The 15,113-nt window shown below is 37.5% G+C and overlaps 2 protein-coding genes across 2 annotated transcripts in view; one reads left to right on the top strand and one right to left on the bottom strand.

Moving 5' to 3' along the window:
- LOC306871772 (guanine nucleotide-binding protein G(I)/G(S)/G(O) subunit gamma-10-like) overlaps window positions 1-15,113 on the top strand; it is a 480,959-nt gene that overhangs the window by 355,435 nt on the left and 110,411 nt on the right. The window lies entirely within an intron of this gene.
- LOC306871612 (cytosolic phospholipase A2 gamma-like) lies at window positions 405-12,614 on the bottom strand (the record flags this gene model as incomplete). Its single annotated transcript, XM_079419678.1, has 14 exons — window positions 405-565; window positions 643-808; window positions 1,544-1,698; window positions 1,772-1,855; window positions 2,798-2,923; window positions 3,932-3,997; window positions 4,204-4,344; window positions 4,430-4,535; window positions 4,757-4,985; window positions 5,063-5,205; window positions 5,542-5,653; window positions 6,658-6,683; window positions 8,964-9,374; window positions 12,417-12,614. The coding sequence occupies 14 exons, from the start codon at window positions 12,612-12,614 to the stop codon at window positions 405-407; spliced, it is 2,124 nt and encodes a 707-aa protein (XP_079275804.1).

Raw genomic sequence — 15,113 nt, forward strand, 5'->3', positions numbered from 1 at the left:
TAGATGCACGTCAAGTCGCATTCAGCCTTGAAATGACCTGAAAACACTTTCCTTTTTTACGTTTTTAGAGAATCAGCTTGGTGAACACAATGTTTACTGAGCTTTGATGACTGATGGTCTGAAATTAACAGCTGAATATAGCAGTTAATCGATATGCATGGAATATTAAATTATTTATAGTTACCTATAAGTTTGGAATAAATGTAAACATGCTTGAAAAGCACTAAATTGATGAGAAATATACTTTGTTTTAATAAACGGCATTAGTTAGTTGTTGGTGTTGTTTTCTCTTTGATAGTGTAAGTAATGTCCATTTATGTAACCTAAAATATGTCAACATAAAGTGACAAAGGGTATGGAATTTACTTACACACACACAAAACAGAAAAACAAACAGTAAGGACTTATTTCCTTTTTTGCCCAACAGTAGCATTAATCTGCTCCAGTAGTTTCTTTCCGTTGTTTAAGATGTTTTTTCCAGCGACCTCCATAAGATCAGTGATCATCTCAGCGCTGTAAGAACCTTGAAAGGTGGTATATTTGCTCCTCCAGGCCTCAACTTCATCTGAAGAAAGAGTAGAACACTTAAATGGAATTATAGATGATGTTTCATTTTTATTCAACTAAACAATCTTTACTTGCCTCCACAGTTGACCACATTAAACAGAGGGATGTGAATCACAGTTGGAGCATTTTTGCCTTTGAACACATAAAAGTCCTTCGGGTTCTGCGAGTCCTCACTGGGAATATTGACTTCAGGGAAAGGGATCTTTAGTCTCTTGCACACATCAGCAGCTTCTCTCACTGTCTGCAGTGGAAAAGCATAACAGTATCACTTCATTAAAATGGTGAAAGAAAATTTCACTTGAAATTAAAGTTGTTATTCATTGAAATAATAAGGTTGAGATGAATGGGAATGCTAGATTAATATTAAATCATATGCACGTTTAAATGGTTTTCTTTCTTGTTTTTCATCTGTTTAAATGATGCTTTTGTAATTATCTGTCCATGTTTTTTAAGGTATGTCATGAGGAAAGAGCAGCATGACTATTCCTGTTTTCTACTGAAGAACAAAAGTACGTGGCTGAGAGAGCTCAACGTGCGGCAACTTCCGAAAACACGTGCAAATAGAAAAAGCACCCGCAAATCAAGAAAACAACATCGATTTGACAACACACGCACTGCAAATGCTCACAACACAACCAAATAAAGAATTTATTTGCAGCGCGTTTCTTTGTTTGTGTTGTGAGCATTTGCAGCACGTGTTGTCAAATTGATGAAGTTGTTTGCAGGCATTTTTTTCTATTTGCTGTGTGTTTCTTTATTTGGTTGTGTTGTGAGCATTTGCAGCGCGTTTGCTGTAAAATTGACAAAGTTGTTTTCTTAATTTGCAGGTGTTTTTTCTATTTGCAGTGCGTTGAGCTCTCTCGGCCACCATACAAAAGTCATATTGGAAACTACATGAGGGAGAGTAAATGATCATTTATAGGTGATCTATTTCTTTAACTTTTATTATAGTGTGTGCTATGTGTGCGTATAAGACCGTGAAAGGATCGCCTTCACTGAAGTCCAGGGAAATTATGAGATCAGTGTGTCGTGCTTCTCTCAGCACGGAGAAGTAGGGTGAGTTTAGCAACAGTCCGGCATCTTCATAGTCTCTTGTCTTACTTTCCAGAAGAGTAGAAGGCACAGTTTTATCTGAGGGATCACAGCATGAAATCATTTTATTTTTCACATTGAGTTGCAAATTTACAAATGGGTCTGTTCTCACCATCCATGTTGTGGAGAAAGTCATAATTCCTGCCCCAGATCCAGTGAGTCATGCATTGATAAATGCATGTACACATCTTTATATCTGTAAACAAGTGCACAGTGGTTCTTAAATTTAGTAAATGATATTGTTTTATATTCTATATATTGTTTTCACATAATTATATGTTTTTTGGAAATTATTATTTATATTAATTTCATCAGCTTTATGCAACATAACTGGTCATCTAAAGAAAAGGTTATTTTGTGGCATCAGTCTGTTTTGGAAGCTTTATAAAATCTCAGAGTAAAGCAATTTTAAGTTCACGCACATTAATCTGATTAGAAAATCGAATACATTGTACAAATCAAATAGACTATACAGACAATTCAACCTACCGGTACAGAAACTGAACCAATGACTCAAATTATTACACACATCTTCAGAGTGTTGCTTCATATAGTGTTTTGCAACATGTTTATGAGCGAGATTGAGTTTTTCTATAGGAAAAATCAGCTGATGTTTGCCTCCACCGAGCTCTGTAAAAGAAAGAAACATGCATTATTAAGTTTTTGCCATCTGGCAACATGCAACTGTAGTTTGTGTATATTGTTTAAATTAGTTTTTTGCCACAACATATGTTTTTGCCTGTTACCTTATACAGTTTTGCAGTTTCATCAATTAGTTTTTTTTTATGTTTTACTGTTTTTGTTTTCTGAAAATCCTGGAGACCTTGATACATAAATATAGGTATATGTGAAATACCGCCTTTTTATTTCAAATTGTATTTTCCGCCTTATTTTCTGTCATTCTACCATTCAAAATGAACCTTATGAATACAACCTTCTGAAGCGATTGTACATCTGTCTCTCACAGTTGTAATTTATTTGGCATAAAATTATCCTCACTGTGTTTAATAGACCCTGTATTTTTTCTGGGCACTTATGGTTATTAAGAAATAATAGAAATATATATTCACTGCAGTAAGTGTGATAACTAGACTCTAAAATTAACAAACAAACAAAAATCCTCCTAACACACTCTTACCATTCAGCGTTTTTCTGATGGATTCATCAAGATCAGAAGGATCTTCGCCATTCAAAACACAGATATTCATGTCCACAAGATCCATGAGCACCTGGAAACACTTTTCTACAGGTGGGGAGTTTGTGTCTTTGAGAGAAAACACACATTGAACAAACATGAACACACTGCAAAACGTTTTGAATGTAAGTGCTTTCCACCCCCAAATTCATCATGTTCAGATATCAGGAGTTTCCCCACAAGGAAACATACACATAACATTGTCCAAAAGCCATTTAAGACGCTATGATTTGAAACTAAAATTAATTTGATGACAAATAAGTTCTGGGCAGGAACTCCCAGCCTAGCATGGATGAGAGCATGGAGAGCAGCGATAACACCCCCAGGGTAAACAGAACAGAACCAACAAAAGTATTGCAGATTGAAAAGTTCAGTAATTTTATGTACACATTTTGGAATTTGTCTGATTCAAAAGAGAAACAGAAGGCTGGATCCTGACTGACAGAGGAGGAGTTGGGGATGGAGGAGGGTAATTTGCTATTGAGCAATGCGAAAACTGCTGACGACCTTATATATGGATGCTTAGATAGGTGTCGTATTCCTATGGGTAGATGGGGATCAGCTGAGAGCCTGAGCTTGACTAACGTGACCTGCCAGAACTAACGCTACGTTCGATATGCATGAGAAATATGTTACAGTATTTATTAAGTTAGTAATGTTAGTAAAAATACATTGTTAGCTCATTGAATAGTAGATACAACTTTTGATTTTAATAATGTATTAGTAAATCTTGCAATAAACATGACCTAAGACTAAATGCTTTAGAAATATTTTTTAATTGGAAAATGGAAACACTTCATTGTAAAGTGTTACTATATATTTATACCTATCAACTGATATGGAATTAATTATGGATTATTAACGGTATTTAAAACCAGATTAAAGATAATTATCATTGTAGCTCATCTTTAATTTTTCACCTTTATTGTGTTTAAAACGTTTCCTCATTTCCTCAAACATCTCCGGTTGTAGATCATGTAATAGATCTTTAAAGAAATCTGAGGGGAAAAAAATTAAATAAAATCAGAGTTCACATGATAATTTCAACTTTAAGCAGAACTGAATCTTCAAATGCACCTTTTATTTTTCCCCAGAGGACTTTCTTAGTCTCCTTTCCATCAGCTAAAGCGCTGCCACACAGAGCTGCAGAAAACACATTTACATTTCACAGGTTTTCAATACATTTGACTTTTAAAACAAAATGTGTAATATAACAGTCAAATGCATCAAATGGTAATTTGAACCCTTAAATTTCACTGTGTAATGAGAATGTTTATGTTGTAAAACAGCAACTCCCTGTGCTGTTAAAATGTAATATTTATAAACTCTCCTGTGACAAAGTTTGTTACCTTGCAGGTACAGCATGTCAAATTCATCCTGGTGTTTTTTCTTTGAGCCGTTGTCAAACTGGCTGCCGAAGCTGGAGGTGTCCACAAATGCTCCAGAGAGGGAATAACCTGCTTCATGTGGACTGATCTCAAACCAGGGGTCTGCAGACACAAAACACCACCATATAACAGCTGTGATGAGCACATTAACTAACTCTAATTCTTTCAGATGCACACCAACACAGACCTTTCTCCTCCTTGCATTGTTTGCATTGCTTGTCGATCACTGTGTAGATGGGAAACGGGTCTTTACTGAGATGGTCCCACTGATCTGAGAGTTTGCATTCGTCGATCTGAAGAGAATATAAAACATCTCAGAGATACTTACAGAATGGAGTCCGTAAGCACCTGCAACTCTTCATTTTTACAGAAAAGAGAATCACCAATTCATTCTCAGCTATGCTTGAGTTAAATTCAGATTAGCCTTTGATTCAGATTTCCAATGTGGTCTTAGACTTTGGACTCCTCGTCTGCAGGTGTGTTTCCTAGCAGAGGATGGTGCATAGTTACAGACCTCTTTCACATATTCTGTGACGACCATTACTGCCCAGACATCAGTCAAGCTGAAGAAGTCTTTCTCACAATAATATTTCTTCAGTTTTTCATATTTGTCTCCCCAGCTGACTTTCTTCTGATGATCCTGATGATCGTGATCCTTTCTCCTGAGTCTCTCGATGATTTTGTCTTTCACGGTCTCTAGTTTGGTGGACCAGTCTGGTTCTTGGTATAAGGAGGCCATGCACCTTCAGAGAAGAACATACTGCTCTCATTTTTGACATTCAACTCGATCTGTGTATTTGTTGTTTCTCAGGGTTCGTACCAGGTGGACCCAGAGACTCCGCTCAGATAAAGGATGCAGTCCAGAAGACCCGCTTTATCAAGCTCAACCAGGGATCCCAGCAAACCCACCATGGCTCTTTGTCCTCCTCCAGAACCCAGTAAGGCAATGTGTGGCACCTCATCCTGAAACGCACACAGTTTGACTTGGGAAACAGGGGCGTAGCACCAAATGATGGGCCCCGGTCACACAACCACGAGAGTGGGCCCATCAGAACACTACACTTCATCAATCATGTTAATAATAATAATCAGTATATCACCCCCCCACCCCTTACCAAGGGCCCCTGTTACTCAGTTCCACTATTGAGAAACTATTATTGCGTTATTACGCAGCTATATTTGTGCGTTACACATGCATGCATACAGAATCCAACGACCGGGCCTTCCAAAAATGTAGGAATTTACGGTACGTTACACCGCTAGTAGGCTAGTAAATACATTAAGTATAAGATGTTTTACCTTACTGCAGTGTATCTTAAAATTCTGCAGGCTTTGAAAAACAGTTTTTCTCCTTTTGACTACAAACTCTTCTTCCTTCGTATGTAGAGAGTGAGCGATTCTCACCTCCCCGCTGAAATGGAGACATAGACAGACACGATATTTCGTTTATTTTATTATATTACATTTGAATACAATTTACTCTGATGTCAATTATGAACAGATCGCAGAATGATCACGATTGTAATAGACGTTCATAACTGTGTTTATGCTGTATTTATGTACAATTGGAATTTGAACTATTCAACCCCCTGGACACTGTAATAATTTACAAATGTAAGCTTTTTTAAAGATCCAGAATATTTTTTTATGTATCTATAACTGTTTAGTAGCAAATTAAAAGTGATAATGTCAATAATGTAATGTTTTTGAACACTAGACAAGCACGGCGAAGAAGAACATAAAAGGTCGACTTGAATATGCATTCAATTCAATTCAGACCTGTGGAGGTCTGGAAGAACATTTTTATGGAGTGATGTAATTCAACTGGAACTTTTTGGACCCATGAATCAGCATATCTGGTGCAAAAAAGGCAAATCTCAAGAGCAGAAGAACACCATCTCCACGGACAAACATGGAGGTGGGCCACTGGTTAGAGGTGTTTTGACTTCACTGCATGAAGGACACAATTGTTTCTTTTAAGTATCAAGCCATTTTAGCAAGAATTGTGATGCCTTCAGTGCAGCTTGATGATCAATGGACTCTCCTGCAAGACAGCCATCCCAAAGTACACATCCAAATGTACTTACGTTTTGTTCAGAGAATAGTTGTTCAGTCTTCAGATTTAAATCTGATTGAAAATATTTGGTGGCAACATGAAAACCAAACATCATCAGTGATCTGGAAGCTTTTTCAAGGGAGGAATGGGCCACGTTTGCAGTAGAGAGGTAACAGAAGCTTCTAAGCACTTCAAATTTAAAATTTGCACAAAGTTTTACTATTGCAAAAATTTTACAAAATTTCTGATGCTTTGGTTGAATTGTTTCGTTTTATATTATTGAATTTCTTGCAGGTCAAGGGGGTTGAATAATTTTGATTGCAACTGTATAATGCTGGAATCTGAGCAGGATTACAGACCTTTCCTGTAGTTTGGATGCACTCATCTGTAAAACATTGTCAACATTGAAGTTACACACACCTACCTGAAATGTCAATTATTAAACCACTGTTTTTTAAAAAGTTGTTAAAGTGGTAGTTAGAGTATTTACCGTATAAGTCATTGGTTTTGGCCAAGTTTTATTTAGAATTAAAGCTCATTATTAAATATTATTATTATATTTACATTTAGGAATTTAGCAAACACTTTTATCCAATGCGACTAACAAATGAGGACAATAGAAGCAATGAAACCAACATCATTTATGCTTTCAATTGCTTGCAGTACAAGCTTTAAAATGTATACTCACTATTCTTGTATAGTCTTGTCAAATCCTGAGATTCACCAGTAACAACAGTAGCTGTTTTCTCTTTGATCATGCTCTTTTATAAGACTATGGATCTCATCATAAGGGGTGGAGAGGATGAACATGGACTTCAGACAATAGAAAAACAATAGCTCTTCATTAATTAATTTCATGTAACAGGAAGGGAGGGTGGGGCAAAAAAGCTTCATGTGAAAAGATGGTAAATTGTTGCTCCAGAAAAGTCATATTTATTCCATGATTATGATTCTGTGTCATTCTTTACAGTATTGTTTAAAATAAAGTTTACTTGTAATTTAATATTGATGCAATAATATTTTTATATCTAATATATTATAATATTAAATTGTATAGTAATTATTATATTTAGCATTTAATTAATAATACAAATATTTTTATATTGTAAACAACAACTTATGTCACAGAGTTTATTTTGGATTTAAACTATTAGATTTCAGCATTTGTCTTGTTAAGAAAAGCTGAGATTAAAACTTTGTTGGAAACTTGCCATACCTTTATGTCTTCATTATTTATTTCTATTACTTTACACTTTTATGTATATTTTATTGTTTTTACATTTATTTCAGATTTTCTTAAATGATAAAAATCAATCATAAAAATAGGCTAATACTGCATTGGGATATGAATTGGGATATATCTGAACTTGGGAAAATGTATTTGCTTATCCAAATGAATGGTGTATATGTAATAGTTTATAGAGGCATTGCTAATTTTACATGCCTGTTTTGATGCTGAATTATCCAAAGAGTCTCAGTCAATGTGAACATTTTAATGCAGTGGAAATAGTCTATTTAGAAATGCAAATTAGCAATTAAATCACATCTCACATAAGACTCAAGGACTTTTTGATTTTTGTTAATCATTATATGTAGTTTTGAGTTAAAGATTTGTAATAATTTATGATTATTGGTGTCTGTGTGCTACTTTAAACACAAAGGCGATTCTTGTTAAATGCAATAAAGTGTTAATGCAGCCCAAACACTTTAAGATCAAAGTTCAATGAGGAAATGCCAAATTAAAATATATTCTTCTGGTCTCCACAAGCACACAGATTTGTGTCCCTGAACACATACTAACTGGAATTCACTGTAAATTCATAAAAGGTCTATAATAAATGTTATGTTTGTGTATTATTGAGATTAGATTGGCATATTATTTAAAATTTTGGTAATTGTTAATGTAAATAAATGTTTTGCCTTTGTTATGGTATTTTATCTCAGAGTTTGTAAAATTAAATTTAAAACAAATCATATACTAAATGTTATGTGACTTATCCAAACAAGTAATTATAATAAATATATATATATAGTAAATAAATAAGCAACCAACCAAGTAGCACAGATATTAAATCACTAAACATTTGTCACAACTCACACACAGGAGAAGGGACGAGGAGGTGAGAAACTTCTTTAACAAACTCAGATCTTTAATTGACAAAACTCAGGGATCGCTGGAAACATGGAAGTACACATGATAGACACCGGAAACAGAGGCAGGGAAACATGGGGCTTATAAACACTGGGGAAAACTAGATAATTACTGACACAGAGCTGGGGACTAATAAACTAATGATGACAAATGAGGACAGGAACAGGAAGACCAAATATGGGCACGAGAGGAGGGGAAACAAGACACAGAGAGACAAAGTCTGACATTACGCCCCCTTCCGGAAGGCGTGTCCTCGCGCCGTACACCATCCAGTGGGGAGGGGGGGGGGGGCGCTCTGGAGGCATCCAGGTTCTGGGACCCAGGGCAGAGCAAAGGACTCTGGAGGCCATGGCGGGTCAGGGAGCTTTTGGCGGCCATGGCGGGTCCGCCTCCAAGACCACGGCCACAGACCCCGCCTCGGCCTCTTCGGCAGGAGCCCTACTACCCCCCCTCAAAAAAATCCTTGGGGGGGGGGGGGGGGGGGTAGTGGCTCGATCCAGCTGGCACGCGGACCCTTGAGGGCACTCTGCATGCGCGGACTCTTGGGGGCGCTCTGCAGGAGCGGGCACAGGAGGGTGCTGTCGAGGAGCGGGCAGAGGAGGTTACTGTCGAGGAGTGGGCACAGGAGGGTGCCCGAGGCTTGAGTTGGCCGCGAACGGCGAACTCGGGAGAGCCACGGACGGCGGTGGATTTGTGTTGGCCGATGATGGCGGCTGTCTTACGTTGGCCACGGACGACTGCCTTGTGTTGGCCGCAGACGGGCCCAGACACTTCACCGGAAGATCCCTTCTCTCCAACACAATCCTGTGGCGTCTGGGAGGTCCATGGGGTGGTGGTAACAGGCCCTGAGCCGTAACAGTTGGAGGATGGCCGTGTCATGTAGCTCTGACACCGCGGCGAGCCAGCAGAATTCCCCAGCGTACTCTACGAAGGGGAGATCTCGCCGGATAAGGGCGAGGAGGCGGGCGGCGAACTCCATCGCCTCGGGAACAACACAGGAACAAAAAAAAACTTTGCTAAAAACGCAAACAAAAACTCGGGGAGGAGGCACGCGGCTTACTGCTGTTTCGGTCTGGTCTTCTGTTCTAACTCACACTCAGGAGAAGGGACGGGGAGGCAAGGAACTTCTTTAACAAACTCAGATCTTTAATTGACAAAACTCAGGGATCGCTGGAAACATAGAAGTACACAGAATGACAATAGAGACCGGAAACAGAGGCAGGGAAACACAGGGCTTATAAACACTGGGGAAAACTAGATAATTACTGACACAGAGCTGGGGACTAATAAACTAATGATGACAAATGAGGACAGGAACAGGAAGACCAAATATGGGCACGAGAGGAGGGGAAACAAGACACAGAGAGACAAAGTCTGACAACATTAAATTGTAAATATAAATTTTAATTTATTTACATGTAAAATATAAATATATATAATACAGTCATATATTTTTATTATATTTAATTTTCTAACCCAACCCTAAATCTACTCCTTACAGAAAACCTGTTTGCATTGTGTTTCAGATTTGAGGGAGGGCTTTTAAGATCTATCAGCATAAAACATTACTAATAGAATGGGTACATTAATTAATTTCATGTAACAGGAAGGGAGGGTGGGGCAAAAAAGCTTCATGTGAAAACATGGTAAATTGTTGCTCCAGGAAAGTCATATTTATTCCATGATTATGATTCTGTGTCATTCTTTACAGTATTGTTTAAAATAAAGTTTACTTGTAATTTAATATTGATGCAATAATATTTTTATAAATTGTATAGTAATTATTATATTTAGCATTTAATTAATAATACAAATATTTTTATATTGTAAACAACAACTTATGTCACAGAGTTTATTTTGGATTTAAACTATTAGATTTCAGCATTTGTCTTAAGAAAAGCTGACATTAAAACTTTGTTGGAAACTTGCCATTGTCAGACCTCTGTAGTGTGTGTCATGTGTTCCTGCCTCTTGTGCCCTTATTTGGTTTGTTTCCTGTCCTTGTCTGATGTAATCATTAGTTAATCCTTGTCTAGCTGTGTTTGTCTCGTTCTCACTGATTTACCTGTGTATTTATAGTCCTGTCTGTTCAGTGTTATGTCATCTGGTCTACTCGTTACTTCCCGGGGTTTCTTGTGCGTAAGCCTTGCCTTGTCCTGTGTTGCGTAAAGACTATATTTTGAGTTACATCCTCGTCTCCGTGTTCCTGTGTCCTCCCTGCCGTGTGCACCGGGAGCCATACCTTTATGTCTTCATTACTTATTTCTATTACTTTACACTTTTATGTATATTTTATTGTTTTTACATTTATTTCAGATTTTCTTAAATGATAAAAATCAATCATAAAAATAGGCTAATACTGCGTTACAACCCTGATGATAATCTGAAAAAATAAGTGAATTGAATAATTGAAAAAGAAAATGACTGATATAACTGATAATATAATGACTGATGACTACTTTTTCTTGACTAATTACTAGTTTTTCCAAGCATTCCACAAATATGTGTTTTTTTCAAAGAATATTCTTACAAACTTTTTGGAATTTTCTTTTACCTTCTTTCTTCTTATTTAAGAAGATTATTGGGAGTCCAGAGTTATTAGTTAACCCAAATTAACACTAAAAGAAAGAAAGAAATTACTTGAAATAAAATAAGAGCAAACTAAAATATAAAATGCAATGAAATACATACTTTTTCTGTGAAATCCTTTCTCTTAGTATAGCTTAGTGTGTCTGACAAATACAGTGAAGCTTTCTGACATTTAGAGGAAGAGGAAGGTCAAGTGTTGAAACTTGGAAAGTCTAGAGAGAGAGGAACAGGAAAAAAAGAACATATACAACTGCACTTTTAATACAGTAGATGAATTGGGATATATCTGAACTTGGGAAAATGTATTTGCTTATCCAAATGAATGGTGTATATGTAATAGTTTATAGAGGCATTGCTAATTTTACATGCCTGTTTTGATGCTGAATTATCCAAAGAGTCTCAGTCAATGTGAACATTTTAATGCAGTGGATGGTCTATTTAGAAATGCAAATTAGCAATTAAATCACATCTCACATAAGACTCAAGGACATTTTGATTTTTGTTAATCTTTATATGTAGTTTTGAGTTAAAGATTTGTAATAATTTATGATTATTGGTGTCTGTGTGCTACTTTAAACACAAAGGCGATTCTTGTTAAATGCAATAAAATAAATGCAGCCCAAACACTTTAAGATCAAAGTTCAATGAGGAAATGCCAAATTAAAATATATTCTTCTGGTCTCCACAAGCACACAGATTTAGTAAATAAATAAATAAGCAACCAACCAAGTAGCACAGATATTAAATCACTAAACATTTGTCACAACTCACACACAGGAGAAGGGATGAGGAGGTGAGGAAATTCTTTAACAAACTCAGATCTTTAATTGACAAAACTCAGGGATCGCTGGAAACATGGAAGTACACACATGATAGACACCGGAAACAGAGGCAGGGAAACATGGGGCTTATAAACACTGGGGAAAACTAGATAATTACTGACACAGAGCTGGGGACTAATAAACTAATGATGACAAATGAGGACAGGAACAGGAAGACCAAATATGGGCACGAGAGGAGGGGAAACAAGACACAGAGAGACTAAGTCAGACATTACGCCCCCTTCCGGAAGGCGTGTCCTCGCGCCATACACCATCCAGCGGGGGGGGGGGGGGCCTCTGGAGGCCTCCAGGGAACAGGAGGCAGGACTTTGGAGGCCATGGCGGGTCAGGGAGCTTGGGCGGCCATGGCAGAGCAGAGGACTCGGGAGGCCATGGCGGAGCAGGGAGCTTGGGCGGCCATGGCAGATCCACCTCCAAGACCAAGCCCACGGCCCCAGACCCTGCCTCGGCCTCTCCGGCAGGAGCCCTACTACCCCCCCTCCAAAAAAAAAATCCTTGGGGGGAAGTAGTGGCTCGATCCAGCTGGCACGCTGACTCTTGGGGGTGCTCTGCAGGAGCGGGCACAGGAGGGTGCTGTTGAGGAGCGGGCACAGGAGGGCGCCCGAGGCTCGAGTTGGCCGTGAACGGCAGACTCAGGAGAGCCGCGGACAGCGGCGAGCTTGCGTGGGCCGCGAACGGCGGCGGATTTGTGTTGGCTGCTGATGGTCGCATTCGAAGGCTGCATACATCTCATTTCGACCTTTGAATGCGACCTTCTTTCACAGGAATTTGGAGGATGCATGAAGTGTATCCTTCGCTGCTACAGATAACACACAATTCTTAGCATCGCCGTAAACAACCGTCATTAATTTTAAAAATGGTGGTGCTGGCAGATGTACACACAAGCGCAGATGTGTTGTTTACAGCTTACCTTAAATCTCCTGTGGTAAAACGGATAAACTTTGTTCTTAATATCCTCCTCCTTTTTTTCTCTCACAGATGTCTGTTGTGCGTATGCTACAGCTCCTCAAACACTGAACAAAGTAAAACAAGTAAAAAAAATTTTTTTTAAATTACTTTCCAAATTTTTTAATAATTTTCCTTCATTTAAGTAGTGTGAGAGTGCAACGACGCTCTAAATGTGTTGGCATAGGAACATGTTTCCTTTTCCGCCCGTCCTACGAAGGCCGTCTTGTTTAATTCTAGGTTGAGGACACTTTGTATAAATTACACATCCTACAGAGGGCACAGCCTTCTAATGAGACTGCTTATATTTGACTTTTGTCTTCTGAATAATTAGCTGTAAATTCAATCAATGTGTGCACTGCTGTGCCGCGTGGAGAGGGATGGGGAGAAATGCATTGGAACTCGACAGTCTCTCAGCATTTCCCGACCCAACCTGATATTTAAAATGTTTTATTTGTTTGACAGGGAAAGCTGTTCACAAACAGAAACAAACACACACACACACACACACACACACAAACACACACACACATATATACATATATTCATTTATTAAAAACAACAACAACAACAAAAAACACCTGCCCAGAAAATAGGACACTTTCTCTCGAGGAAGAAAAAGGGCAGGTACTCAGGCCCCCTTTGATGTCTATTGGCGCTTTTCCACTATGTGGTATGACTACATCGGCACGGCTCGCCCTGCGTTCCATTCGGAACGGCTCATACCTATGCCCTAATCCCTTCAAAGGGTTTACCCTCCAGAGTGAGAGCTTTGAAGGGTTGAAGGGTGTAGGGGACCAAACAACTGTTTCTTGAAGTGCCCTTCTGCATCATCATCCCATGCCCACACGGAGGCGCCGTCAACATGCAAAGCATCTGCACAAAGGATCAAGGGGCCCTGAAGTGTCCATCTGTTGTACACTTCGAAATCCTTCATTCCGAAGGGTCCTTTGAAGTGGCTAGTTTTGAACGACCCTTCAATATGGCGGCCATAATTGTTTTCACTCCGAAGTGCCCTTCAGAGGGAGATATATCCCACCTCTACTACACTGTAAACACGACACAAACAAGCACACAGGCTGCATCCGAAATCGCCCCCTATATTCTCAAATAGGGCACAATGACCTCAAGAGGGTGCCAACCTTCTCAGCTTGGACACCAGAATGGAAATAAACTACGGCAGGATTTATTTATTATTATTTAAATTATTAATAATTTAATTTATATAATTCATGTAGGCCTAATTTATGTTTTGTTTTGTTTGTCATGTTCAATAACACATAAAATAAATGTTAAAAAGTTAATTAAATTAAAACAATTAATTAATCTATCAAAATAAACAGAAAATGGTACAAACTTTGCTTGATGTTGTTGTTTTGAACCATTTGAGATCTGGTGAAATGGTCATGATTTTCAAAAAAATTAATAAAAAACCTGTGATAAATAATATAATAAAAATTAAATACAACTATTTTCTTACTTTTTTATTTTCTGATTTTTTTTTAAATATATTGTACTTAAATATTTTCTTTATTTTCTATATAATACCTAATTTTCTTACTTTTATTTACATTAACTGTTCTCATTTTCTCTAAATTCTATTGAATTCTCTTGAATTCTCTTTAAATTTAGTATTTTCAAGATGAAAATGAAAATAAAATGTGAAATTAAAGTTTTGCATTATCACACTATATTTGGGAAATCTGATTCATAACATCTTACAAAAACACTGTTTGCAAAAGTGTTTACTTATTTTACAGTTTTTGACAACTATTATTATTTTAATCTTTTTATTTGGCGTACTATTTATATGCATTTTCATGAGACCGGTCTCCTATTCTACCTAGACTTAATCAAAGATGGATACATTTGTGTAATGCATCCTTGCTGAATAGTGTTATTAAAACTTGCTCATCCCAAATATTTCTAAACAAAGCTTGGTATTTTATGTTTACATTTCAGGGGGCTCTTATTAGCTTAATCAAGTTTATTACATTCAGATTGTCCAACATCTGATCAATGGTCACATTTATGATGCTTTTCACTTTAGAAAACTGATCAAAGTAATTAGTAGTTCCTTTAGAAGGATTTGGTCATTCTTGAGTCATTATTAGTGGGATCCTCATTTTATAATTAATTATACATTACGCACAATTCACATTATGAAACTGTATACAGTAGTTCTTAGTAGTTCTCCAGGATATATATAAAATAGTAGTTATTGATTAGCTAATAGTGAACTACCAGTTTCAGCTGAGCGCTATTACTTACTAAATCATTAATCAGA

Source organism: Barbus barbus (genome assembly GCF_936440315.1).
Source record: "Barbus barbus genome assembly, chromosome: 6".
NCBI classification, from domain to species: Eukaryota; Metazoa; Chordata; class Actinopteri; order Cypriniformes; family Cyprinidae; genus Barbus; species Barbus barbus.